Below are 27,298 nucleotides of genomic sequence, written 5' to 3' on the forward strand. Positions count from 1 at the left end.
AGATCTAGGATATAAGAGGAGGAGATGATTTCAAAAAAGTTGGTGGGATGAAATGTAACACTGATTGAAAGCCTTTGCTCTGGACCTGCGCAGAGATACCACTCTGAATTACATGTGTGTGCATGCTTGTGCCCTTGGTTTTGATGGAGATGTTCATCAGAATGGAAATGTTTGGCTTAGTAGGATTTTAGGATTAGCTTTGAAGGAGTTGAGGCCCTGCCTTTGGAATAAGGCACATCAGATTATATTGTAGTTTCAATCCTGTTCCCTCAGCCTCCTGAGAGAATGAAGGAGATGAGTGGGCAAGGAGAGGGGAGGAGCGTCTTCATAAGCTAGTGAAATGGGTGGTGTTGAATGCGAGAGTTCCACCACGCCAAATCATACTGGAGCACCCACTTCCAAACACCCCTCTACAAGCATCTTTTACCTATCTCCATTCATTTCTCCTTTCCTAGAACACTCAAGTCACCCAGACTTCAAAGCCCTTGTGCTGTCTTTTCTCTGTCTTCCTTCAGACAACCAGGCGAGCACCTTGCTGTCTTTATCTTTCCTTCCCATTTACCCTGGGCTTGCCACCTTATCACTGAACCCAGTTCTCTGGTGACCCCTTTGTTGTTAAGTCTGTTGGACGTGTTCCTGTCTTTACCTCCACTCACCTCACAGCAGTATTTCACATGATTAGAAGTTCTTTCTAAAAGCATTTTCTACCCTTATTGGGAGTACCACTCTCTCCTGGGTTCTCTCTCCATTACTGGAACACCCATCAGGTTTCTGTCCTAGAAACATTTAACCTTCTCTTGGGAAAATTCAACCACTCTTCTAACTTTGCTACTCGTGTACAGTATATATACAGATAGCACCCACATCTGTGTCTCCATTTTAGTTGAAAAGTATTTCTTGAATTAATAGACCAAGAATGAGTTCTAATTTGGAAGACATCTAACTCCTCTTAGACTTAACCTTCTCTTCTTTAAAATGGTTACATGTTTAGTGATCTTCCAGTGTCCTGTGTTTAAGTACCTAGAGAACTATATATGAGGTGATAAGTATTCTCTAATCCTTATGGGCTTAAGATGTGATATCAATATGAAATACGCTATACACATATAAGGGATCAAAAATTGTATTCGGCTAAAGGTCTCAGGAGAGAATACATTTTTACTTCCACCAGCCCAGAAGTTATTGGAAAGATCCAAATGTATTGGATTACCCAATGAAATATTATTATGCATTATGATAAATATGTCAGTGTTCTGAACCAGTGAACTTTGAATGTATACTTGATTTTAGTATCATAATTATGACCTAAAATACATATATATAAAATATAATAACTTGAGGAATAATCTAAATGCATTCTGCCAACCACAGTACAGTCATTACTTTAGTGTTATTGCTTCTAGTATGATTATTATTTCGATAAAGTTTGGAGTAAATATTTCAGGTTAGGAGTAAATTTAACTGGCGTAAGTTAAAAATTTATGTCAAAATATTATAATTCACTGCTACTCATTTTAAGTGGCTGTTTTGGTTTCAGTAATTGTTTTTGACCTTTCTTCCCCTTCTCAGTTCCCATCCAGAACTTTACTAAAAAGAAATATTTTGCATACAGTTCCACTTATTAAGTAAAGATATTCAGTAGCTTTGTCTTTAAGATTCAGAACTGGCCGGGCATGGTGGCTCATGCCTGTTAATCCCAGCACTTTGGGAGGCCAATGCAGGCAGGCGATCACTTGAGGTCAGGAGTTCGAGACCAGCCTGGCCAACATGACGAAAACCCATCTCTACTAAAAATACAAAAATGAGCCAGGCATGGTGGTGGGCGCCTTGTAATCCCAGCTACTTAGGAGGCTGAGACACGAGAATTGCTTAAACCCAGGACGTGGAGGTTGCAGTGAGCCGAGATTGTGCCACTGCATTCCAGCCTGGGCAACAGAGCGAGACTCTGTGTCAAAAAAAAAAAGGGGCCGGGCGCGGTGGCTCACACCTGTAATCCCAGCACTTTGGAAGGCCGAGGCGGGCAGACCACAAGGTCAGGAGATCGAGACCACAGTGAAACACCGTCTCTACTAAAAATACAAAAAATTAGCCAGACGTGGTGGCGGGCGCCTGTAGTCCCAGCTACTGAGGAGGCTGAGGCAGGAGAATGGCATGAACCCGGGAGGCGGAGCTTGCAGTGAGCTGAGATCCGGCCACTGCACTCCAGCCTGGGTGACAGAGCGAGACCCCGTCTCAAAAAAAAAAAAAAAAAAAAGAATTGTCAGTATCCACTTTCAGTGGTTTTTAAACTTTTTTCCAGTTATTTGTTGTAATCTAATATCAAGTCAAATACTTTTTAAAAAATTGACAGATATTCAGTGCATATTATTCAGATATTAAAGGCATAATCTTAAAACCTACAATTTGCTGAATTACTACTTTAGCTATTTAAAAAAGAAAAATAGTTAAAGCAGCAGCATTTTAAGAAGTTCTTGTTACAGAAATTCTATATACAGAAAGCAGTAAAAAACTGATCAGTTTCTCTTTTTGAAGTTTTTTCTCAATGCTTGTGTATTGTCTAATTTTTATTGCGCTTTCTAAAGTTGGTATTACTGTTTTGTTATGGCCAGATTTTAGCTGTCCTTGTAAATAGTGAAGTCTTTGAGGGCAAGTTGTATATCCATTTTATTATTACAGTCTTCTCTGGTTTACGGCATTGTGCCTTGCAGAGTATCTCTGGGGTCACTGATTGAAGCAGTTCTCTTTGGATTGTTACTTGCACATATGGGAAGGGGCTTTGTGTTAGTCACAGATACACACAAGTTCCAGTCTAGGTTCAGGGACCTAACTAGCTTTCTTTGTTTTTTTTTTTTTTTTTTGGAGACAGCGTCTCGCTCTGTCGCCCGGGCTGGAGTGCAGTGGCCAGATCTCAGCTCACTGCAAGCTCCGCCTCCCGGGTTTACGCCATTCTCCTGCCTCAGCCTCCCGAGTAGCTGGGACTACAGGCGCCCGCCACCTCGCCCGGCTAGTTTTTTGTATTTTTTAGTAGAGACGAGGTTTCACCATGTTAGCCAGGATGGTCTCAATCTCCTGACCTGGTAACCCGCCTGTCTCGGCCTCCCAAAGTGCTGGGATTACAGGCTTGAGCCACCGCGCCCAGCCAGCCTAACTGGCTTTCTAACCACAGAAATCCCCCTTGTAACTTCCTGCTTCCCCTTTGTAATTAATCTTGTGGGAAGATGCTTTGACACTATGCATAGAACCTGTTTCTCATCATTTTTTCACTCACTAATCTGAACATCCATTCTTTATTCTTGCCTGCAACAGTACTTAATGTTGACTTTCTACTTCCATCACTTCTTCTGCATTTAATCGTTGGAACTCCACTGCAAAGATGAGCTCAGTTTTATATTTACAGCTGTATGCATTTATGAATGTTTATTTTATCCAATGGGTTGGAGTCCATTGCTATCATCATCATCATCATCATCATTATTATTATTATTATTATTATTTTTGCTTAAATGTTCCTACATGTGGGCATTGGGAATTGCTTTCAGTTGGCCCCTGTGTCTTCTGGACAAGCATCCTTTCTGAGGACTTTCTGGTGTCATAGTATGTTCCTGGTTCATCTTTTATTTTCCCTGCCCTAGCCCTGCAGTCAACCATTTCTTCTGGGAGCCTGGATCTTTTTCTAGAAAATGATAGCAAACATATTTTAAAGAGGTTCTATATCTGTATTTTGATCATCACTTAGCATGGGAAACTATAATTGGGGAAATGGTAGGTAGAAGAAAGTAATAAGCTTCAAAGTGGCTCCTCAGTTATTTAGTGTGACGTAGTGATGTATTTGGCTATTAATGGATTTTTATCAGATGCTTTGAGTTAAAATTAGAATGCACCAAAGCTTGTAAAATATATTCAAATATTGGAAGGTATATTTAATAGAGACATTTTGTAGAATGTGAAGAAAGAGGACAGGCATAGGTCATTGTTTTCAGGTAAGTTATGTTTGTATTTGGCCAAGAGAAGGCAAAGGTGTTTAATTCCTGCTTTGCTTTCTCCAATGAAAATGGAATCAGGGCCAGGTGCAGTGGCTCACGCCTGTAATCCCAGCACTTTGGGAGGCTGAGGCAGGCAGATCACGAGGTCAGGAGATCGAGACCATCCTGCCCAACATGGTGAAACCCCATCTCTACTAAAAATACAAAAATTAGCTGGGCATGGTGGTGGGCGCCTGTAATCCCAGCTACTCAGGTGGCTGAGGCAGGAGAATCGCTTGAACCCAGGAGGCAGAGGTTGCAGTGAGCCGAGATTGTGCCACTGCACTCCAGCCTGGGTGACAAGAACAAAACTGCACCTCAAAAAGAAAAAAGAAAAACAAAAGAAAATGGAATCAATGTGATTAAGGGTGAATTGATGTCCCAGAATGACAGCAAGCCTCTAAGAAATGGTTTAGCCAACATAAATAAGTTTGCTTTTCCATCTGTATCTGTCTGTCTTATATGTTTGTATGTCTCTCTCTCTCTGTCTCTCTCTCTCTCTCGACAGGGTCTCTGTTGCCCAAGCTGGAGTACAGTGGTATGGTCATGGTTCACTGCAGCCTTGACCTCCCTGGCTCAAGTAATCCTCCTGCCTCAGCTTCCCAGGTAGCTGGGACCACAGGCATGGCACCACTGTGCTTGGCTAATTTGTTTTTTTAATTTTTTTTTTTTTTTTGAGACGGAGTTTCGCTCTTGTTGCCCGGGCTGGAGTGCAATGGCACGATCTCAACTCACTGCAACCTCTACTTCCTGGGTTCAAGCCTCATTCTCCTGCCTCAGCATCCCAGTAGCTGGGATTACAGGCACACACTGCCATGCCCAGCTAATTTTTGTATTTTTAGTAGAAACGGGGTTTCACCATGTTGGCCAGCCTGTTATTGAACTCCTGACCTCGTGATCCACCTGCCTTGGCCTCCCCAAAGTGCTGGGATTACAGGCATGAGCCACTCCACTTGGCCTTTTGTATTTTTATTAGTGATGGGGTTTTGCCATGTTGGTTGACCAGACGTGTTTCGAACCCCTGACCTCAGGCGATCCACCTGCCTTGGCCTCCCAAAGTGCTGGTGTGAGCCATTGTGCCCGGCCTGCTTGGCTGATTTGAAAATTTTTTTTTGTAGACATGAAGTCTTCTGATGCCCGGGCTGGTCTTGAACTCCGGAGCTCAAGTGATCCTCTCATCTTGGCCTCCCAAAGTGTTAGGATTACAGGTGTGAGCCGTTGCACTGGGCCACTTTTCCATCTTTACATGGGGTGAAAGAAGATTGCAAATATATGCATGTCGTGGAGAATGAGCTGTGGCCAGATACCCTGCTTGTGTGAAAGGAGAAGGTTGCGTAGATTCTGAAGATTTCAGATAAAGTCTGTCTGAACTTACTGAGCACAGCCATTTCAGAGAACAGATGGTGAAGTAGCTGGTTCCTGCCTGAGCACTGGGGAAAAGAACTAGGCGAAGACTAAAAACGTGATTGCAGATAAATCTCCTTTTCTTTACAGAGGGACCAGTTGGTAGGTGGAATAACCCTCTGGACAGAAACTGGGTTTCAGCAAAACTGTTGACAGATTCTGTTTTGATACTATACAGTGTAGTGCAGGAGGGCCTGGATGAAATATTGCATGGATAGCTGGCTCATGGCTCACTGCCTTGTTGGAGAGAAAGCTTCCATCTCGGATCAGATTTTCCTCAGTCTTTCTATCAATGACTTGATTATAGGAAGAGAAGCTAGGAGGGATTTTACAAGGCAGATCTTAAATGCAGAGCTTTTCACTTAAACAACAACAAAAAATAAAAGTAGATAGATAGTATGTGAGATAGATATGGCTTAGCTAAGTTCTATGAAAAAGTATTCTGTCTTTATTTGACTATCTTGCTACAACCCATCCTTTTTTGTGGCTGCTGAGGTAGCATTCATACCAAGGAAAGCTAACACCCTTCCTTTGACTTGGCACCATAATCTAGCTAGCGGTTCCCCAAATTGGAGTGTGCATCAGAATTAACTGGAGGGCTTGTTCAGCTAGTTGCTGGCCTCCACCCCACAGCTTCTGATTCAGCAGGTCTGGGAGGGAACCCGGTCATTTGCATTTCTAACAAGCCCCAGCTGATGCTGATGCTGCTCATCTTGGGACCATACTTTGCGAACTACCGGCTTAGTCTGTGTGGCAGTACAATCCCCCAAAGTCCATTGATTTATCCAGTAAAAGTTCATTTCTTGCACATACGGAGTTTGCTATGCAGAGTTTGCATTTCTCTGGGGCAGTCATCCCTTCCATCGGTAACTCAGTGATCAAGGCTGTTTCTTTCAGCCCCATTGTCTCAACGTAGGTTTACTGAAAAACAGACTGGAGAGTCATGCCTAGTCTTTACACGCTGGTCATTCTGGATGTGATGCACAACACATGTCACTGGCCAGAATGAACTATGTGAGCAGCCCCAAATATATTCCCCTGTGTACCGCAAAGGGGAGGGAATGACAAATACTATTTGCCACCTGCAGTAAGGTGGCCACAGTGAATCTAAACGGTGGGAATGGTTCCATTGCACCAATTTAAGATGGATGCTGACAACTAGCAGAGGAGGGTAAGCAGAATGCTGAGAGTCTAGAAACAGTGGCAGGAGGAAGAGAGAAGTTGGGGTGAAAGGGAGCTTTGATAGCTGTCTTCAGATAGATGTCCTCTGTGTGAGGACCAGCATGTGAGAATTCCAGACCAGCTGGGGTCATGCGTGAGTGAAATGTCTGCCTACCTGTTGCTGGAAGTATTCAGGTAGTGGCCAAATGCTCACTTGTAAAAGAATGGAATAGAATGGATTCGAGGGTTGGCTGGGCATGGTGGTTCACGCCTGTAATCCCAGCACTTTTGGGAGGCTGAGGTGGGTGTATCATTTGAGGTCAGGAGTTTGAGACCAAAATGGCCAATATGGTGAAACCCCACCTCATGATGGCAGGCATCTGTGTAGTCCCAGCTACTCGGGAGGCTGAGGCAGGATAATTGTTTGAACTCAGGAGGTATAGGTTGCAATGAGCCGAGATTGCGCCACTGCACTCCAGCCTGAATGACAGAGCGAGACTGCTTCTAAAGAAAAAAAAATGGATTCGAAGGCCAATGTGACCTTTCTCCTCGGACACTGGAATGAAAGGAAGCTACCAGTGGTAATCCATGTAGTAGCCATTGCTGGTGTGAGGTGGATATTTTAAACCAGTCACAGTCTAAAAGTCATTCCATGGACTAACCAAGTCTCTGTAGAAAGCATTTGGTTTTACAGTTAATCTAATTTGTGGATCAAAACAGAACTTCTGGGAAGAAGTCCTTGTCCGCAGGAAGGCTCCAGGGGGAGCAGTGAGCCTGACTCGGTGGCTGCACACGAGAATCACCTGGAGAGCCTCCGGCCCAGCACACTTGTGCTCCCTAGACCAGCTAATTGGCATCACCAGGGATGGGACCCTGGCCCTGGCATTCTTAAAGCTTCCAGGTGATTCCGGGGTTGCGGCAGGGCCGGGAGCACTCATAGCACCTGGGATCTGCCGCGCACCTGTCTTTGCTGCTGACGCTCATTGCTGCGGCCCTCACTGTGTGGCTGCTGTAGCACTGACACACCTTTGCTGAGTTTATGTTTTGGGGAAGGTCGACCTCAAGTGTATTTGTTTAAAGACTCCACCCAACGTTCACTCTTGGTTTAAAGACTCCACCCAATGTTCACTCTTGGTGGTGAAGGCAGGGGACACAACTCTCTGGACGTTAGAGATTACAGCATTAGTAAGTAGAGGAATAGCTGGGCCATAAGTCTGTTCGATATAATTTAAAGCCTGATTATAAATGATTTTAGGATGTCTTAATGTGATTTGGAATACTTGCTATTATGTAGCCTTTTCCATTCTGAAATTCACTTTCAGTTCACTCAGAGATGTAGGTGAAAGACAGCAGTGGCAGTGAAGGAAAGTGGGAGAATGAAAGGATCAGAGTGTGGAGAGATGAGCAGGCCACTGAGGCAGGTGTGCTGTTGTTACTTTTGAAAAAAATTGCAAGGCAATCAGCTTGGATTTCCCAGTTTGGGACCACCATGCTTAGTCAGATTCACTGTGGAGCTTCGCAGAGACTCTCACTTGCACAGTGTTTAAAAGAAAAGTATGTGTGTGTATGTGTATATATGTATATAAATTTTTTAAGTGCCCACCTGGCCGGGTGCAGTGGTTCACGCCTGTAATCCTAACACTTTCAGAGGCTGAGGCAGGGGGACTGCTAGAGCCCAGGGCTTGAGGCCGCAGTGAGCTGTAGTTCTGTCACTGCACTCCAGTGTGGGCAACAGAGTGAGACCCTGTCTCCAAAAAAAAAAAAAAAAAAGAAAGAAAGAAAAATTTTTAGAAGTGCTCACCCACACAACCTGGAACCGAGCCGTGCGTATGAAATGTGTGGTAGGGCATAATTTCCCCCCTTAATCTCCCTGAAACTTCTTTAGAGAACTTTGTGAAATAAAGAAAACATTAATCTCCATGTTGTTTCTGTCTTCCTGCTGTACTGTGGTGATGGCCATTAGTTAAGGGGATAAAAATACTGAAATACTCTCTAGTTTGCATAGTTCATTGCCAGATGGTTTCATTTTCATTCTTTCTGTTAGAGTTCACCCTGTTGTCATTAGGCATGCCTTACTACAAAGTCTCTTATTTAATCTAAATGTAGAGAGAGAATAGATTTTTATCCTTCTAAAACTCATCTTTTAGCTATGTCGACTTTGACTTCCTGCCAAAATCCTGTTACCCTAGCAACAGGTACAATGAAAAAAAAGTTTCTCCTATCTTTTTTGGCTTAGGAGAAGTATCTTTAAATCAGTTGCATGTTCTCTTCTCTCTGGTTAACTGTTACAGAATGATGGCTTCTCACTCGATTCTGCATTTGTGTCACATGTGATTAAAAGGCACATAAGTTAGAGTTTGTATATTCATGCTAGAAATGTACATCACTGCTGGCTTTATGAAACTTATTTTGCATCAGTTTTGGCCACTGGAATTGATATTTTGTGTGTGTGTGTGTGTGTGTGTGTGTGTGTGTGTGTATATATAATTTTTTTTTTTTTTTTTTTTTTGAGACGGAGTCTCGCTCTGTCGCCCAGGCTGGAGTGCAGTGGCCGGATCTCAGCTCACCGCAAGCTCTGCCTCCCGGGTTTATGCCATTCTCCTGCCTCAGCCTCCCGAGTAGCTGGGACTACAGGCGCCTGCCACCTCGCCCGGCTAGTTTTTTGTATTTTTTAGTAGAGACGGGGTTTCACCATGTTAGCCAGGATGATCTCGATCTCCTGACCTCGTGATCCGCCCGCCTCGGCCTCCCAAAGTGCTGGGATTACAGGCTTGAGCCACCGCGCCCGGCCTTTTTTTTTTTTTTTTTTTTGAAACAGAGTCTCGCTCTGTCACCCAGGCTGGAATGCAGTGGCGTGATCATACCTCATTGCAACCTCACACTCTGGGTCATGAGCAGTCTGCCAACCTCAGCCTCCTAAGTAGCAGGGACTACAGGTGACCACCACTGTGCCCAGCTAATTTTTATTGATTTTCATTTTTTTGTAGGGAGTTGGGGGCAGAGGGAGTTGTCCGTCTTTGTTGCCCAGGCTGGTCTCAAACTCCTGGCCTCAAGTGATCCTCCAGCCTCAGCCTCCCAAAGTGCCAGGATTACAGATGTGAACCATCATACCTGGCCTATACTTTTATTATATTCTAAATATTTTTCTTATGTATAATTATATATATCTTATATATATTTATTATACTATATAAATCTATAATTCTTTTTAGTACTAATTTTATTTTTATTACAATTTATATTTTATTTATTTGATATTTTATTAATATGGTTTACTATATGTAGTTTTCTAAAGTCCTTCACTTGATTTAATAAAAACTTTTTTTAATGTAAGGCTATAAATATGTTGTAAAAAGAATGTTGAAAATATTTGGTTCAGAGCATATTAAAATACATATTGAACTACTGGTGATTTTGGTAGCTCGTGGCTAAATTGGAAGGTGGGGTGTTGAGGATGCTGGGGCTAACCCTGTCTGAGGGATTTACCCTACTTACTATCTCATTGCAGCAGGCTCCTGAGGGGAGACAGTTACGAATCTCGCTTTCAGGTGAGGAAATGAAGCCTAAGAAAGGTTCAGTAACTTACCCCGGGGTTCTGCAGCCTGGCAGAAGCAGATTTCTAGCCCAGACTCCGCAGTTTGCACAGCATGAAAACTGACATTTCAAAAGCTGCTTAATTTTAGTCTCCTTGAATCTTTCAGTATAGATGTGGGACAGTTAGCAAATATGACCTTCCATCCAGTTTTTATTTCTGCTTTTGATGTAGTCATTTTCATTTAGGTGTTCAATCTTGGTTAAAGTTGGTTATGCCATCGTTAACTGGACATAGGTGTGTAGTTCTGGAAGACCGAGTGTCGTGGTTTTACATTCCTTAGCTGGAGTCTGATGCTTTACTGGAATTACTTGCAGTTGCTGTTAACAGCACCATGGTGTTGTTAATTAATTGGGCAAATCTTCCTGCAGAATTATGAAATGTTTTAGAATGGCTTGAATTTAGCAGTTGCCTGGGATATATCTGGGGGCTGCATGGATTGTAGCAGGGCCTAAGCCTCATGAGGGAGGGACAGAGCCTCTTCCTGCAGAGTCTCGAAAATCTGGAGAAATGCACCAGAGAGAGGCCCCTTCTTGACTCCGGGAGTTATCTTAAAGCAGAGGCTCTCAAGGGAGAGAGCACAATTAGAATCAGGTTTTTTTTTTTGAGTCTGGTTGTGGGGGTTTGTGATGTGGAGAAGTGGGTAGGACCTGGGTAGGAGTGAAGTCTATTTTTAAATTTCTCTAGATAATTGTGTTACCTTCACACTCACATACGTTCCCTCCTACTCTCCTACCCTCTCTCTTCTCCTTGAGAAGTTCTGCTGTAAAGGGATTAAGCTGAGAGATAAGCTATTTAGGGGATTTTGCTCTTAATGCTGGAGAGTTTATAAAAGCTGCCTAACAGGAAGATGAGATTGGAGAATAATTTCAGTTTAGGTGTTACGTATTTTTAAGAATAGCTAGAAAAACCATGAATTTTTACTTTGGTTATTATCTTTAATTTAAAATGTTTATCTTAAAATTACTTGCCTTGGTGTTTATAATTTGTTTCTAAATTATATTTTACAACTATTATGTGTTTTAGCAAACCTGTTTATTTTTGGATCATGAACAAGAATCTGGAAAGCCCCAAGCTTGTCCCAGTACCAGGCAATTTTCACTTGAACTGAAACAAACTGAAAGATACACAGAAGGAACCATAAGGTTTGCCCTCTTAAATTGAAAGAAAATGAAATGACGAGTGGCCAGTTTCCATTTCTAAAATTTACTGATTATTTTTCCATTAGAGACAGAAAAATAAATCCTTTCAAGACAGACTAACACATTGTTTTGAAAATGTGACACAAATAAGACTGTAAAATATTAGTCCACATCTTGTATATAGCCAGAAGAGGTGTTTTTCTTTTTTTTTTTTTTTTTTCAGGTTCTTATGAAGATGTGCTCTTTAGTGTGACATGTTGGTGCCTGGTCAGATGTCTGTCTGTCGGAGGCATTTTTCTGTAAACTCACCCGAGGTTGCTATAAACAAGGTTGAAGGGCTATAAATGTGTATTTATGTATGTCCCGTTATGTGGTCTGAGGAAAAAGCTGTGGCTTTATTAACCCTTTTTATTGTTACGGTGTGCACCTTTTCTCATGACACTGCATGAGAGTATATTAATGTACATCCCATTGGATATTAAGTATAAAAACCCCACATCGAAGGATGTGCAATGAGATTATTAACACAAAGTAATAGTAAGGCAAAGGTGTTGAGTCCAGTAATCAGGTCAGTGGGCTTCTTTATGAAAGTCTGCTAGGATTTAGGGACTGGTGGTCCCAGTGGAGGGTCCCCAACAGAACCCACTGTCAGATAACAAAGCTTTCCCTGATAGACCCTACACAGCTGCCAGAACATCTCTTGGAAGTGTGACTGTCACAGGCGGCCTTGGAGCCCTCCATGATCTTACCCTGCCTCCTTTTCCACCCCTCCTCCCCTGGACCCCTCCCGATGCTTGTTCCAGCAATGCAGAGCTGCTTGCAGTTTCCTGACGCATGCCACATTCTTCCTTGTCTTTGTTACTTTCTGTTCCTTTTGCCTGGACATGCCTTTCCTTGCCGCATTGCCTGCCTGTGAGCTAGTTGTGGCCAGCAGGTCTCTCCATCCCCACTCTGCCCGCTGTGCACCCTTCCGTGCACCTGTGGCTGCCTCCACCATACCTTTTTTTCTGCCGTTGTTCAACAGATTATAATCTCCTCAAGGGCATGGAGAGCCTGGCAAGTTAGAGGCAGAGCTCAGTAAAAACCGTGGAAGGAATTAATTGAAATGCACGGCATTTGGTCTCCCATGGCCTGCTGGGTTGCTGAGGCTGCTTCAGACCTCAGTTTGGCTGAGGACTGGCTGTAGCTACTTACTCTCACCACTTTTTATTACTGTAGATTTGCACCTTCTACCTTGCTGCACGGCAGTTGCAAGCCTTTGGCCAGAATTGCTGGCTGAAGGGGAGTGGTTCAGTGCAGGCTCATTAAACATGTGTTAGAAAAAATCATTTACAGCACTTGAGCTGTGGATACCAAGCTGTATCTTTGTGCATGAAGTACAGCACATATGGTACTCGTCTCTGAAAAGTCAGTACCCTACAAGGCATGCAGGCAATAACGGGTTAGAACATGGTGCTTAAGAACACCACAGTGACTAAGATGTTTACAGATACTTCAGACATTTGTAGTTCATTGCCTACAGGGCTGCTGTTATTTTAGAGGCCAAGGAAGATATTTCCTCCCCTGGCTTTTCCTGTTTATCTCTAAGGGGCCCAGAAGGTAGAGGCTCCCTTGACACTGGGCTGGTGCTGTTGCTGAGACAGGAAAAATAGGAGACTTGGTGCCTGTCTCTGTGTGCTTTGGGAGAATATACCAGGACTTCCTGGCCAAAAATATTTCAGATTAAAAACATTCCCATAGGCAGAGACTAAGCTCCCTCACTGTCACAGGCAAGCACTTTCCTTCCAGCTCGGCTTCCAGTGCCCATGGCTGCAGCGAGTCTAGCTCCTCGCCCTTCTCTTCCTTTTGGCTTGGAGATTGGGTTCTGCTGTCTCACTGTGGTGCTCCCATATCTGGAAGCTTACTGATGGCAAAGCCTTGGCTTCTTGCAGACCCAGGCCAGTGCCTTCCTGAACCTTCTCCCTTGTCCTCTCTCAACCTGAAGTCCCTTCTTGGGACCCAGGGTTCCCTCCCTGTCCCTGGAATCCGTGGCAGGCAGAGCATAGACATAGATCCCTTGGGGTGGCGGGGCAGGGAGGAGTTTCGTATCTCTCATGCCTTGAAGAACCCAGATTTGCACTGATATTAGGTGACTTCATTGAATCAGTGCTGAAAAAGGGTGCTTTGTCTCTGTTGCATTGGTCCAGTGTTGTGATTCTACTGCAGTGCCTGGTGAGGCTGTTACGGACTTGGCCTAGAATGCAATTGTCATTTGTAATTTCTTTAGGAAAATGTGTTCCTTAATCTAATTGGCAAACCAGATTTTCAGATTTTAAGAATTTAGGACATGATTCCATCTGTAAATTGACATTACCTTGAAACCCAAAACAACTAGAAAATAATTTAGCCACAGGTGGGGACATCAAAGGAAATAAGAGGCCATTCCCGGGCATGGTTGAATGAATAAGGACTTGTAAGATAGACAGCACCAGAAGGTAACTGAGAGGTAGGAGATGCTCGCTCGCTTTAGTTTTAAGTTGGGAAAACTTCAGACCCAGAGGGACTGCAGGACTTTTTGCAGAGCACTTTAGCCCTTGTGCCTGAGCCTCGGGGTGTGGGCTTTTCCGCAGCCACTCTGAGTTGTGAGTGAGAACACACTCTTACTGCTTGGCAGGAGGAGAGCTGGGATCTAGGGTGAGACCAGCACAGAGGAAATTTCTGTCCAGTCCACCAAATCCAGCAAGTCCACATTATAGTTGGAAGGGTGGTTCAGGGAGGAAGACGGGCTCCACTCTCATACCCTTTCTTCATGTGTCCTCAAAACCAGTCATTGCAGCACCACAATCAACACCGACATGGAGCACAGAGGAGCATCTTCATGGCTGCCCGGCAGCTTGGGCTCTCTCCTGGGTACACAGCACCTTCCTGGGACACTCCAAGGGGTCACTTGTGCACTGCCCTTTTTCTATTACACCTTCAGATATGATGGTTGATTATACGTATTGGTGGGACCTTATTAAAGTGGTCATTCAGGCAGTTGGAAAGTCTCTATATGATCTGGGGCTAGGACTGTGGAGAAAGTGACCTGTCATCATTAGGTCTGTTAGCTGTTTTGACGCTTGTGTTTGCTTGTTTACTTTCTAATGTTGTTAACACATTTTTTATTGATCTGATAAAAACAGCAATTATCTTTAAAAGGAATGGTTGGTTTCTTTTGTCTTTTGATTTGTGGAAATAAATACTAGAAAGAGTCTGTGTAAGTCTTCAAGCGGTAATTTTTATTATGTAGCAATATTTGTCCTCCCCCCGCCACCGAGATGGAGTCTCGCTTTGTCGCCCAGTCTGGAGGGCAGTGGCACGATCTCAGCTCACTGCAGCCTCCCACTCTGGGTTCAAGCGATTCTCCTGCCTCAGTCTCCCGAGTAACTGGGATTACAGGCGCATGCCACCACTCCTGGCTGATTTTTTGTGTGTCTTTAGTAGAGATGGGGTTTCTTTTTATTATTATTATTATTAATTTATTTGTTTATTTATTTTGAGATGGAGTCTCGCTCTGTTGCCCAGGCTGGGTGCAGTGGCGTGATCTCTACTCACTGCAAGCTCCGCCTCCTGGGTTCACGCCATTCTCCTGCCTCAGCCTCCCGAGTAGTTGGGACTACAGGCACCTGCTACCACACCCAGCTAATTTTTTTATAGTTTTAGTAGAGACGGGGTTTCACCATTTTAGCCAGGATGGTCTCCATCTCCTGACCTCGTGATCCGCCTGCCTCGGCCTCCCAAAGTGCTGGGATTACAGATGTGAGCCACCACGCCCTGCCGAAATGGGGTTTCACTATGTTGGTCAGGCTGGTCTCAAACTCCTGACCTTGTGATCCACCTGCCTCAGCCTCCCAAAGTGCTGGGATTACAGGCGTGAGCCACTGCACCCAGCCATATTTGTTCTTTTATAAAATACTAGCTATTAAATGGGGAAAAAATCTTTCACAGTGACCTTTTTCTGTTCCAATTGCTTTGTGATTAAAAGGGCCAAAAGATTGTTTAACTACTACAAGAAAATATTCTGTGTATTCCTGCCAGTGGTCCCTTTTTGAAGACTGGGTTGTCTTGAGAACAGGAATAATAAGAGAAATAACATGTCACCCATCTGTAGATGAACATCTTTAGAACCAGGGAGGCTTCAAAGATAGGACAGATGCCTGCAAGTAGAAGAAGGGGAATGAAGTTGAGCCAGATCCAGACAAATAGGGCAGCAAAGATTTTTTTCATAGTCAGGTGGTCTCTGGTGAATGTTTCAGAGTTTATGGCCATGGCAGTGCACGCCCCAAGGCACCTGTCAGCTCTCTTTCCTTTCCGGGGCGTCAATCATTGTGAAGGAGAGGCAGTAAAGATTAGTCAAGATTTATTTTGTCGCTTTTCTAATGAGGATTAATGAAGAGGTACCCAGTGGATGGCACGAGGGCATTGACCCAAGAGTACCCTGACAGAGAAGAGATGTGAGGTCTGTTTAGGGTCTGTAGTGAGAGCCCCAGACCTCTGCTGCACATCCCCACTGGCCAGTGGAGGTGGACCCAGAGGCCCGTGGCAGGCACGTACCCCTGGTAGCCCCACCGTGCCCTGGCAGGCATTTCTGGGTTTCATTGGCATGATGCTAGCAGCTTGTTAGAAAGTTTTAGGTAGCCTTCCTTCAGCACTTTCTTTTTTCCTCTGCCCGAGTGTCTGACATTGCTCTAAGCTCAAACTACGGTGCAACACGTCTCTCTCCCATCTGCTCCGGATTTGGCCTTCTGTTCTTGTGCATTTGTTACTGTTCTGCGTCATTACTTTTTCAATTGTACAATGTCATCAGCAGACCAGACAGTCTCATAACCAGGAACTTCGGAGAGTTGGTTTTGTTTTTGTTGTTTTAAATAAGCATAGCGGTAAGCACACGTCGGTTTAACCCTCTTTATTTCAAAGTTGTCACCTCGGTAATCTAGGCGCATGACAGTGGTAGTGCTGGTTCTCAGAACCTGTTTAGAGCATGGCACATGAAAAACAAAACATTCTTTTCACTTTATAGTTATGACTGGCTTTAGCTAGATTATCTGCATAAATTCACATAAATTTGGTTCTGAATGATTGAGACTTGCCTCTGTCTTCTGTTGAATGTGAAACAGTGGTCTCAGTCAGGGATCAGCAAACTGCGTTTCATGGGCCCACCACCTGTTTTTGGAAATAATTTATGAGAACACAGTCACACCCATTCATATAATTATTATTGCCTCTTCTTGGTTTTAAACTACAAGGGCAGAGTTGAGTAGTTACAACAGAAACCTTAGGGATTCTGGCCTAACATACTTGTCTGGCCATTTAGAGAAAAAGTTGTTTGACTGTTTACCTATCACTTTGGTAGAGTTGAAGACTAGAGCTGGTGTTGGAAACTCCCTTGGTGAACGTGCTAGTGGTGGTAGAATGAATCTTCTTTAGTGCAGTTTGGCATTTAAAGAGGCTTAACATTTTTCACAACCTTGATATTAGAAAGACTGCTTTCAATAATTTATACAAAGGAAATAATTGATTACAGAAATTTGTATCTGTAGTTACTGAGAACTTGAAACAACTTGAATCATTAATAGAAGATAAACAATTCATGGTTCATTTGTGCAACAGAATACGATACACTTGTTAAGAATGCAGAACTAGCCGGGCATAGTGACTCACACCTTTAATTCCAGCACTTTGGGAGGCTGAGGTGGGTAGATCACCTGTGGTAAGGAGTTTGAGACCAGCCTGGGCAACATGGTGAAACCCCGCCTCTATTAAAAATACAAAAGTCATCCAGGTGTGGTGGTGCATGCCTGTAATCCCAGCTACTTGGGAGGCTGAGGCACGAGAATCACGTGAATCCCAGGGCAGAGGCTATGGTGAGCTGAGATTGCACTACTGCACTCCAGCCTGGGTGACAGAGACTCTGTCTCAAAGAACAACAAAGAAAACAAAACAGAACTGTCAACGTGTGTGGATATGTGTGTTTTACAAGTGAAAAAGAATCAGGTTAAAAGCCAACATGTATAATATAGATCAGTTTTATAAATATAAATACACGTCAGTGTGTATATTCAGAAAAGAAATGGGAAGGCTGTGTCATTAGAAATTGACAGCGGTTATTTTGATGGGTGAGATTGGAAGCAGTCTTTTCTCTTTTACATTGTGCAATAAGTATTTGTTACTTTGATAAAGAAATAAGAAAATGAAGGCCACAGTTATTTGAGTCTGAAGTCTAGATGCACCATACGTGCTTCACTTTGAAAATGGAAGCTGCTGGGCAGGAATTCCCTCCATATCTGGGCCCCTTCATCACCCACCCACCCCTGACTTTAATAAGCATCACACCTGTCCCTGGATGACGCCTTGGCTCTGGTCACACAGGAGGAGCTGTTCTTCCTGTGTCTGAATCCCTCCCTGTCTCCCTGCTCATTCATTCATCTCTCGCCTCTATCCTCAGTCTCTTCATTTATTACAGACTCTTTTTTTTAATCAGTATTTAACACTGTCATGTCTCGCCCATCTTGCAGGAAATAAGCAGAGTTCCTCTGTGTCCAGCGCTTTATCCTAAATTCGTTACTCCGTGATTACTTTGTAGAACCTACTGATATTTTCCAAGTAGATAATTGTGTTCAGTTAATGTTTATTTATTCATTCCCACAGTAAGTATTTACTGTTTTCTGTATGCTGAATGCCAAGGATGCAGAGATGAACAATTCATAGCTTTTGTTCTCAAGGAGCTTATGGGGGAGGGAAAATGCCCCCAAACATCCCTTTAATAATTAAAAAACAACAAAACTGTGGTAGTAGGCTTTTTTTTTGGAGAAAGAGGCTTACTATAAGTTGGTGTTTTACCCACTAATTGAAATACATATATATATATATATATATATATATATATATATATATATTTTTTTTTTTTTTTTTTTTTTTTTTTTTTTTTTGAGATGGTGTCTCACTTGCTCTGTCACCCAGGCTGGAGTGCAGTGGCGCTATCTCTGCTCACTGCAACCTCTGCTTCCCGAGTTCAAGTGATTCTTGTGCCTCAGCCTTCTGCGTAGCTGGGATTACAGGCATGTACCAGCATGCCTGGCTAATTTTTGTACTTTTAGTAGAGACAGGGTTTTGCCACGTTGGCCAGGCTAGTCTTGAACTCCTGACCTCAAGTGATGTGCCCGCCTTGGCTTCCCAAAGTGCTGGAATTACAGGCATGAGCCACTGCAACTGTCCAGAAAGATTTTTTTGTTACCTTAATAAGTCATTAGAGAAATGCAAATTAAAACCACAACAAAATATTACTGGCCACCCTGTAGAATGACTGTATTAAATAAAGTGGCAATGCCAAATGCTAAAAGATGGCAGAACGGTGGGAGTTCCTCTCCACTGCTGGTGGGCGTGCAGGGAATAGCCACTCTAGCTAGACAGTTTCCTATTTAACACATGACTTAGTAATCCCGCTCCTGAGTGTTTACCCGAGAGAAATCATATTCACAGACGAATGTTTATAGTAAACATTTGTAGTGGCTTTATTCATAATATCAAAAACTAGAAACAACCTAAATGGCTTTCTGTTGGCAAGTAAACAGTGGGGCATATCCACACTGGAACACTACTCAGCAGAGAAAAGGAATGAATACTGATAGACCCAACAGCTTGGAGGAATTATACATGTATTATGCTGAGTGAAAGAAGCGAGACTCAAAGCTTCACGTGTACTGTATGGTTCCACTTATATGACAAATGGAGACAGCAAAACCAGAGATAGAAAGCAAATCCGTGGCTGCCAAGAGTGGGGTCGAGGGGGCGGGGTTGATTATAAAGGGGCATGTGGGAATTTTGGGGGATGACACAATTGTTCTATATCTTGACTGTGGTGGCAGTTATTCAAAGAACTCTACTTTTAAAAAAGTGATTTTATAAACTGTATCTCAAACCTCAATTTTTTTTGCAGTAACAATTTTTTTGGATATGTGCTATATTCACATGGTTTAAAAATTTAAACAATATGAAGGAATATGGTGAGGTTTTAAGTTTTTAAGTTTTAAGTTTCTTATCTTGAAGTCTATTTAGCATATGTGCATGTATATTCTCATTCTTCTAACACAGAACACAGCTTCCGTCTATAATTTTGTATACCAGTACTTTCTCCACTTAGTAGTTATGGTTCTTTTCATATCAGTGCATCGAGATCTTCCCTCCATTTCTGTAGCAGCATGGCATCTTGTATGAGTGCATGCATGTATTTAGCCAGTTCTCCTTTGATGGACCCACTGTCCACGATGGTGCAGTGAATAACCTTGAACACAGTCACTTCCGCTATAACGCTTATGCTGAAAATATAAATTTATTCCAGTGCCACTGATCTATTAGAATAGTGGGAGCTTAACCTGAATTTCATGTTTGCTTATGTGTGATTTCATCCCTGAGAAATACTACATGACTACAGAATACTGTGGAGTTGTGTAGGAGCACACAAAACACACATACACACAACACACACATCCCCGATTTCACCAGCGCCTCCCTCTCACTGTGGGTCACAGCCATCCACAGCTGGTATTGCAAGCTTCCCTTCCACTAAGATTGCCCTCCTTTCCCCACTTCCCAGTAACTCACAAGCTGTAACCCTCTGACCTGCACAAGCTCACTGCAGGTCTTCTTCAAGGTAAAGTGCAGTGTTTTTTTGCATTTCTTAACCATTTTACGTAGTTAATATTTTCATTTGATGTGTCACTGACAAAGTCTTGAGTGCTGTCTCTGTGACTCCATTTTTGCTAGAGACCCTGTTTTTATTGTTGAATTTTTGCGTAGTGCGGTCATTTTTAGGAGCACAGATGTTGCCTTACAGCAGAAATAGGCTATAGTAAGTGTGCCGGTCTCTTCATTAGAATAGATTGCCCAGTGGGAAGGGATCAGAGCTTTAAGAGTGAATTTTGGAGGGACTGCCTGCTGCTGTGCTATATTTAAATCACGTCATTGGCTTGGTTTTTCCTGTTTCATAAAAAGGTGTGATGATGGAGCTGAAGGGCATGTGTCAACAAGGGTTGAGGATAATCCTGTACCCTGCAGTCTTAAGTTTGTGGGAGTTTCTGGCTGCATGGTGGTCATTAAGGAGGCTCTTGCATGTTGGCGCAAGGCAGATGCCTCATGCAGGTAGGACTCCCAGGACAAGGTGAGATGTGGATGCCTCCCCAGATCTGGGTATGAAGTTACGACTTTTCTCCCTCTGACTTCCCCAAAGTCACCGGAAACAGATTTGTAAGCAGAGAAACAGAAAGGACCAGTTATGAGAATGGGAAGTTTCTGATTGTGAGGGAAGCCCTATGGCAAACCGAGACACGTCCACCAAGTGCCCTCCAGGAAGAACGGCTTGTCGAGGCAGGACCATCCCAAGCACAGAAGCAGCACGGGGTAGAGCACGCATAGCACCATCACTGGAGAAAAGGAGGCGGGTTAATGCTTGCTTCCCTGAAGCTGCGAAGGTGAAAGCCAAAAGTGAGAGGAGGAAGAAATTTTAGGAAGTGCACCCAAGTGTTTATTTTGATATTTTACTCTCAAAAAGTTTATGTTAAAAACTTTGGGAACCCTGCCAGCTTATCAGTTCACTATGTCTTTGAAGAGTTCTATTTAAAAACAAAGTAACTCGGAACCGAGTAGGAAGACATGTTCCTTTTCTGATCTTAGTTAACCGTTAAAAAGTCCACTCAAAGCCCTCAATCTCAGCTTATAGTACAGTAAAGCCAGGAGGAAGCAAACGGCCTCAAGTCTTAGAATGACGGTGGTGGGCTTTACACTGGAATGCCGTTTTCCCACTTTTTAAACTTTTTTTTTTTTTTTTTTTTTTTTTTGAGACGGAGTCTCGCTCTGTCGCCCAGGCTGGAGTGCAGTGGCCAGATCTCAGCTCACTGCAAGCTCCGCCTCCCGGGTTTACGCCATTCTCTCGCCTTAGCCTCCCAAGTAGCTGGGACTACAGGCGCCCGCCATCTCGCCTGGCTAATATTTTGTATTTTTTTTTTAGTAGAGACGGGGTTTCACCGTGTTAGCCAGGATGGTCTCGATCTCCTGACCTCGTGATCCGCCCGTCTCGGCCTCCCAAAGTGCTGGGATTACAGGCTTGAGCCACCGCGCCCGGCCCCACTTTTTAAACTTATAAAAGCAGAAGGAGCTAGTAATACTGAGGAACAGAAGTTAGGAAAATAAATTGGGGAAAGCACCTTTGAATAAGTTTGTTTTTAAAATCTAACAGGAAGAAAGTCATTAGGTAATTGTGACCAGGCAGGTTTGATCCAGAAACTGGTGTTTTAAACCTCATTTTCTTGTCACCAGTGAATTGGAAACCCTGCTCTTATTTTTGAATTGCAGAGTTCATTTCTGCATTTCTCATAAAGATGCTGAAACAGAAGGATGTCTCTCACACATTGATTCATCTTTTGAAAATAGTTACTGATTTCTTACCTTAGGGTTTTCTTATTGGCATTTCTGTATTAAAATCGTCTTGATGTTAATATTACTACACAAGAAGAAATATAATATCAAACCTGTCACCTTAATAGGAAATCTAATTTTCCTTTCTGTGGGGTCTCTTGCCCTATTATATTGTTAGATACATTTTTCTTTATAATCTGTTTTGGTGAAGCAGTCTTGCTTTTAGAAAGATGTCTTGACTTTCAGTTGATTTTTTTATTTTTTTATTTTTTTGAGATGGAGCCTTGCTGGAGTGCAAGCTGGAATCCAGCCTTGCTGGACCCAGGCTGGAGTGCAAATGGCACAATCTTCTTGGCTCACTGCAACCTCTGCCTCCCGGGTTCAAGCAATTCTTCCTCCCCAGCCTCCTGGGTGGGGTAGCTGGGATTATAGGCACCCGCCATCACGCCTGGCTAACTTTTTTGTTTTGTTTTGTTTTGTTTATTTTTTTTTGAGACGAGAGTCTTGCTCTGTCTCTCAGGCTGGATGGAGTACAATGGCCTGATCTTGGCTCACTAAAGCTCCACCCCCCGGGATTCATGCCATTCTCCTGCCTCAGCCTCCTGAGTAACTGGGACTACAGGCACCCGCCACGATGCCTGGCTCATTTTTTGTATTTTTAGTAGAGACGGGGTTTCACCGTGTTAGCCAGGATGGTCTCGGGATGATCTCGATCTCCTGACCTCGTGATCCGCCTGCCTCACCCTCCCAAAGTGCTGGGATTATAGGCATGAGCCACTGCACCCGGCCCCAGTTGATTTTATATGTAGAAAATGTAAAAAGCATTAGATACTAGATTTTTAAATATCTTCATTGAAATACAGAACTATTGTTCATGACTTTAAAGCTTTAAAATAAAGGCTTGTTACCTCTTATTCACTCTTTGGCTGCATAAATGCTAATCCAAAAGGTTAGGGATTGCTCTTGGCTCATTTTGTGTAATCAAATCTTTAAGAATATTTTTGGGTGGCACCAGCTTCTTTGCTTTGTTCTCTCTCCTGTTGTTTCCCCCAGAGATGAACAGCATTGGTATAACTTTTAACTTGGAGAAGAAATTTTCTCCTTTGGATTCAAGACGCTTTTGAATATCTACCAGACTGATTTGGTTTATTTAAAAGACAGTGTTTTTCTACTCTTTTTAAGTGGAAGTTGGATGCATAACTTGACTATTACAAGAGCATTTCCTGACTGGTGTGTCCCACGCTGCCTGTCCCCTTTGTTAATTGTCCCGGTGGTCTCGAAGCATCCTGGGAGGCAGGCACTGTTGCAAGCCCACCTCACAGGGGTGGGAGTGGACATTCGTGCAGGTTGAGTGGCTTTCCCCAGGTCCTGTGATTCATGAGGCAGAGACCAGGTGCCAGCTCATCTTAGGTGCTGCCGGCCAGACTCAGCCACTCTGATTTGCCTGCCGATTTGAACGAGGACATGTTTGTCAAGCAGTTAATGAGAAAATGATTTTGAAAATTGTAATCAGTCTGGGCACAGTGGCTCACACCTGTAATCCCAGCACTTTGGGAGGCTGAGGCCAGCGGATCACTTCAGGCAGGAGTTCTCGAGACCAGCCTGGCCAACATGGTGAGACCTGGTCTCTACTAAAAATACAAAAATTAGCTGGCTGTGGTGGTGGGCACTTTTAGCCCCAGCTACTTGGGAGGCTGAGGCATGAGAGTTCCTTGAACCCAGGAGGCGGAGGTTGCAGTGAGCCAAGATTACGCCACTGCACTCCAGCCTAGGCAACAGAATGAGACTCAGTCTCAAAAAAATGTAATCATTTCTTTATCATGTAGCTTGCAATCACTTCTTAATGTAGCTTGCAATCACAATGTTATCTCACATGAAAACTTCTTCCTACTTCAGTGTTTAATGAGTTTAGAGCCAGATTTTGTTCCATTCATGAGGCTTGACAGCTCTTTAATTTCCTTGTAATATGACATTGTTTAGTTCTAGACTGTTATGCATGTCATAACCAAAGAATTTGTTTTAAAGATAAGCCACTAATTTACCTCAAAGGTTCTGCGTGGAGATGCATTCAATTAACATATCTCAGCCTGAGTGGGAAACTTTTAAATATAAGAAAATTCGGCTTACCTACTTGACAGCGTTTGCTGTCTCTCTCTCCCTCATCCGCTAAGTATACCAGCAGGCAGCCTCCTCCAAATTGTTTCAAAGTTATGTGTTCTTGAGATGAACAAGTGATATTATTTAAAACAAAAATCCTTCTAGAAAACTTCCTTTATATAATGAATAATTACTTAGTCATTAAAGGGTAGCTAGAGATTTCATTTAACATGGCATACTAAATCAGCATATTCCATCTACCACAAATTAGGTAGTGGCTTTACTTAGTATTTACTGATATGTTTTCATATATTTTCAGTAAAAGATTTATATAATGTTATTTCAAATACCTGGATGTTTGTGTTGAATCAAAAACCTGTGTTTTTGAGAGAGAATTTTTTTTACCCTTATGATAGTTGAACCCATCCTCCTAAAATTAGCCCCGTCATGGTTACCTCAGCCTTGTCCTCATTTTTATTTTTATTATATATTTTTTAAAAGTTTTCTGGTTTTGTTACTGTATTCCTAAATACAGGTTGAGTATCCCTGAACTGAAAGTTTGGGAACGCAAGTGTTTTGAATTTTAGATGTTTTTGGATCTCGGCATATTCAAATATACATAATATCTTGGGACTCTAATTGTGATATTTGTTCATGTTTCATATATACCTTATATACATAGCTTGAAGGTACTTTTTTTTTTTTTTTTTTTTTTTTTTTTTTTTTTTTTTTTTTTTTTTTTTTTTTGAGACGGAGTCTCGCTCTGTCGCCCAGGCTGGAGTACAGTGGCCGGATCTCAGCTCACTGCAAGCTCCGCCTCCCGGGTTTACGCCATTCTCCTGCCTCAGCCTCCCGAGTAGCTGGGACTACAGGCGCCTGCCACCTTGCCCGGCTAGTTTTTTGTATTTTTTTTTTTAGTAGAGACGGGGTTTCACCGTGTTAGCCAGGATGGTCTCGATCTCCTGACCTCGTGATCCGCCCGTCTCGGCCTCCCAAAGTGCTGGGATTACAGGCTTGAGCCACCGCGCCCGGCCGAAGGTACTTTTATAAAATAATTTTAAATTTGTGCATGAGACAGTTCCAACTGTGACCCGTCACATGAGGTCAGGCATGACATTTTCCACGTGTAGTGTCATGTCAACACTCAGTTTTGGATTTTGGGACCTGTAATAATGATTTAAACTGTTACAAAAGAGTTCTTAATTGTTTGAATGCATCTGTTTTCATTCTCTTAAGTGACTTTCTCTCCTTCCTCCAGCAAATGAAGAAACACCCCTGCCGCCAGTGTGACAAGTCTTTCAGCTCGTCCCACAGCCTGTGCCGGCACAACCGGATCAAGCACAAAGGCATCAGGAAAGTGTACGCCTGCTCGTAAGTCCTGGTTTCTAACGGGACGCAGTCAGAAGACTCAGGAGGAACCTCTGGAAGGTTTTTAGTGTAGTACCATCAATTTGCTATGCTCCACATTTGCTAGATTACATTTCTATTATTGTTTTGGCATAGAGGTTTTAGATTGGGTTGTCACACTTAAATATGAAAATAAAAAGGAGCATTTTCTTGCATATCTCATGTACATTTTTTCTGAGACCATCTCACTCTGTTCCCCAGGCTGGAGTGCAGTGGTGCAATTTTGGCTTACTGCCACCTCTGCCTCCCAGGTTCAAGTGATTCCCCTGCATCAACCTCCTGAGTAGCTGGATTATAGGCACGTACCACCACTCCCAGCTCATGTTTGTATTTTTAGTAGAGATGGGGTTTCACCTTGTTAGCCAGGCTGGTCTCGAACTCCTGACCTTGGGTGATCCACCTGCTTCGACCTTGTAAAGTGCTAGGATGATTACAGGCGTGAGCCCTGGCACCCAGCCTGATCCCTGAGTGTCCTGGGGGAGCGATTGATTGGCAGTACATGGTCTCTCTGCACACACCGAGGTGATTTGGCTAGCTTCAGGGCTGGTCACAGATTCAGTCCTCGGCTGGGCCCCTTTGCAGTCACAGCATATCCTATCTACCACAAATTAGGTAGTCGCTTTACTTAGTATTTACTGATATGTTTTTATATTTATGAATTTATGAAATTTTTGAAAAATAATCGACCTATTTTAATAAAGCAGGCCAAAGATAGTTTAGAAAAGAGGTTGGCTGGGGGCAGTCACCACCGAAGGTGGGGCAGCCTGTGACCAAATCCAAGGGACTGGGTGGGCCAACATCAACCGAGACTGCATTGGACAGTTATAAGCTGCTACTTCATACATGAACACCAGAACATATCTCATCATTAGTGAAAGTCTATCACTCACTCAACTGGAATGTGCCTGGAGTGGGTTGATAAGAAGAAAGCATGTCTCATGAGAGAGCCAAGGACCCTGAGGCTAAAGCACTGAAATGTTACATGGATGTCAGTGCAGGCCAGGTGGACCCTATGGATCGGGAGAGTCATGAAGGTTGGCTATCAGATTTGCAGGGAGTTATAATTGGGTAGGAATCATCTGATTCAGTGAAGTTGAAGCTGTTTAGTGAGATAAGAGTGATTATGAATAAAGTCTATGTGTTGAGACCAAATCAAAAGAATCAGAATTTAGAAGGATGCTCTGGGCCAAGATGACAATGGGAGGTCTGGCCCATAATGCTTCACTGATAGGTTTTGTTTATTTCCCCATCAACTTACCATAAAATGCTGGGATTGTTCCACTAACTTATGGCCAACAAAAAATTCATCCTCATGGAGACCCCCCCGTCCTTTGTGGGTGATGCTGGCGCCTGCCACTGCCGTGCAAAGGTCTCTAATAGGATGTCATCAGGATTTAGGGCCAATCATTATAAATTCCTCCGAAGCCATTTTGAAGGCAGATTTGAGACCACAAGAGACTTTTTGTCCTTCCCTGCAGTAGCATTATTAATACCTGGTTTTATAGCAGCCATAATGACTAGGGCCATTACCTCCTTTTTTTTTTTTTTTTTTTGAGACGGAGTTTTGCTCTTGTTGCCCAGGCTGGAGTGCAATGGCACGATCTCGGCTCACTGCAACCTCTGCCTTCCGGGTTCAACTGATTATCCTGCCTCAGCCTCCTGAGTAGTTGGGATTACAGGCATGCACCACCATGCCTGGCTAATTTTGTATTTTTAGTAGAGACAGGGTTTCTCCATGTTGGGCAGGCTGGTCTCGAACTCCTGACCTCAGGTGATCCACCCGCCTTGGCCTCCCAAAGTTCTGGGATTACAGACGTGAGCCACTGCACCCAGCCAACCTGTTTTCTAAACTATCTTTGGCCTGCTTTATTAAAGAAAAGAGGTCAATTATTTTTCAAAGAAAAACTATTTTTGATCTGCTTATCATCTACTGAGTGAACACACATACTCAACTACCATGAGTATAAACATGCATGTTGCTTTTGTGCTTGGAGGCATTTGGGCTGGACACTCATGTCTTTGTCACGGCAGAGGATAGGAATAAT

General features: G+C 43.2%; 1 protein-coding gene across 13 annotated transcripts in view; it reads left to right on the forward strand.

Annotated features, from left to right (window-relative positions):
• ZNF532 (zinc finger protein 532) overlaps positions 1-27,298 on the forward strand; it is a 129,764-nt gene that overhangs the window by 97,446 nt on the left and 5,020 nt on the right. For 10 of the 13 annotated variants that reach the window (XM_030926052.1, XM_030926053.1, XM_030926056.1 and 7 more), the window contains one exon: positions 25,105-25,217. In XM_030926052.1, coding sequence (XP_030781912.1) covers positions 25,105-25,217 — 113 coding nt within the window. The remainder of the gene's footprint in view (positions 1-25,104; positions 25,218-27,298) is intronic. The other 3 variants (XM_030926057.1, XM_030926054.1, XM_030926055.1) reach the window with 2 other exon arrangements.

Source organism: Rhinopithecus roxellana, chromosome 21 (genome assembly GCF_007565055.1).
Source record: "Rhinopithecus roxellana isolate Shanxi Qingling chromosome 21, ASM756505v1, whole genome shotgun sequence".
NCBI lineage: Eukaryota > Metazoa > Chordata > Mammalia > Primates > Cercopithecidae > Rhinopithecus > Rhinopithecus roxellana.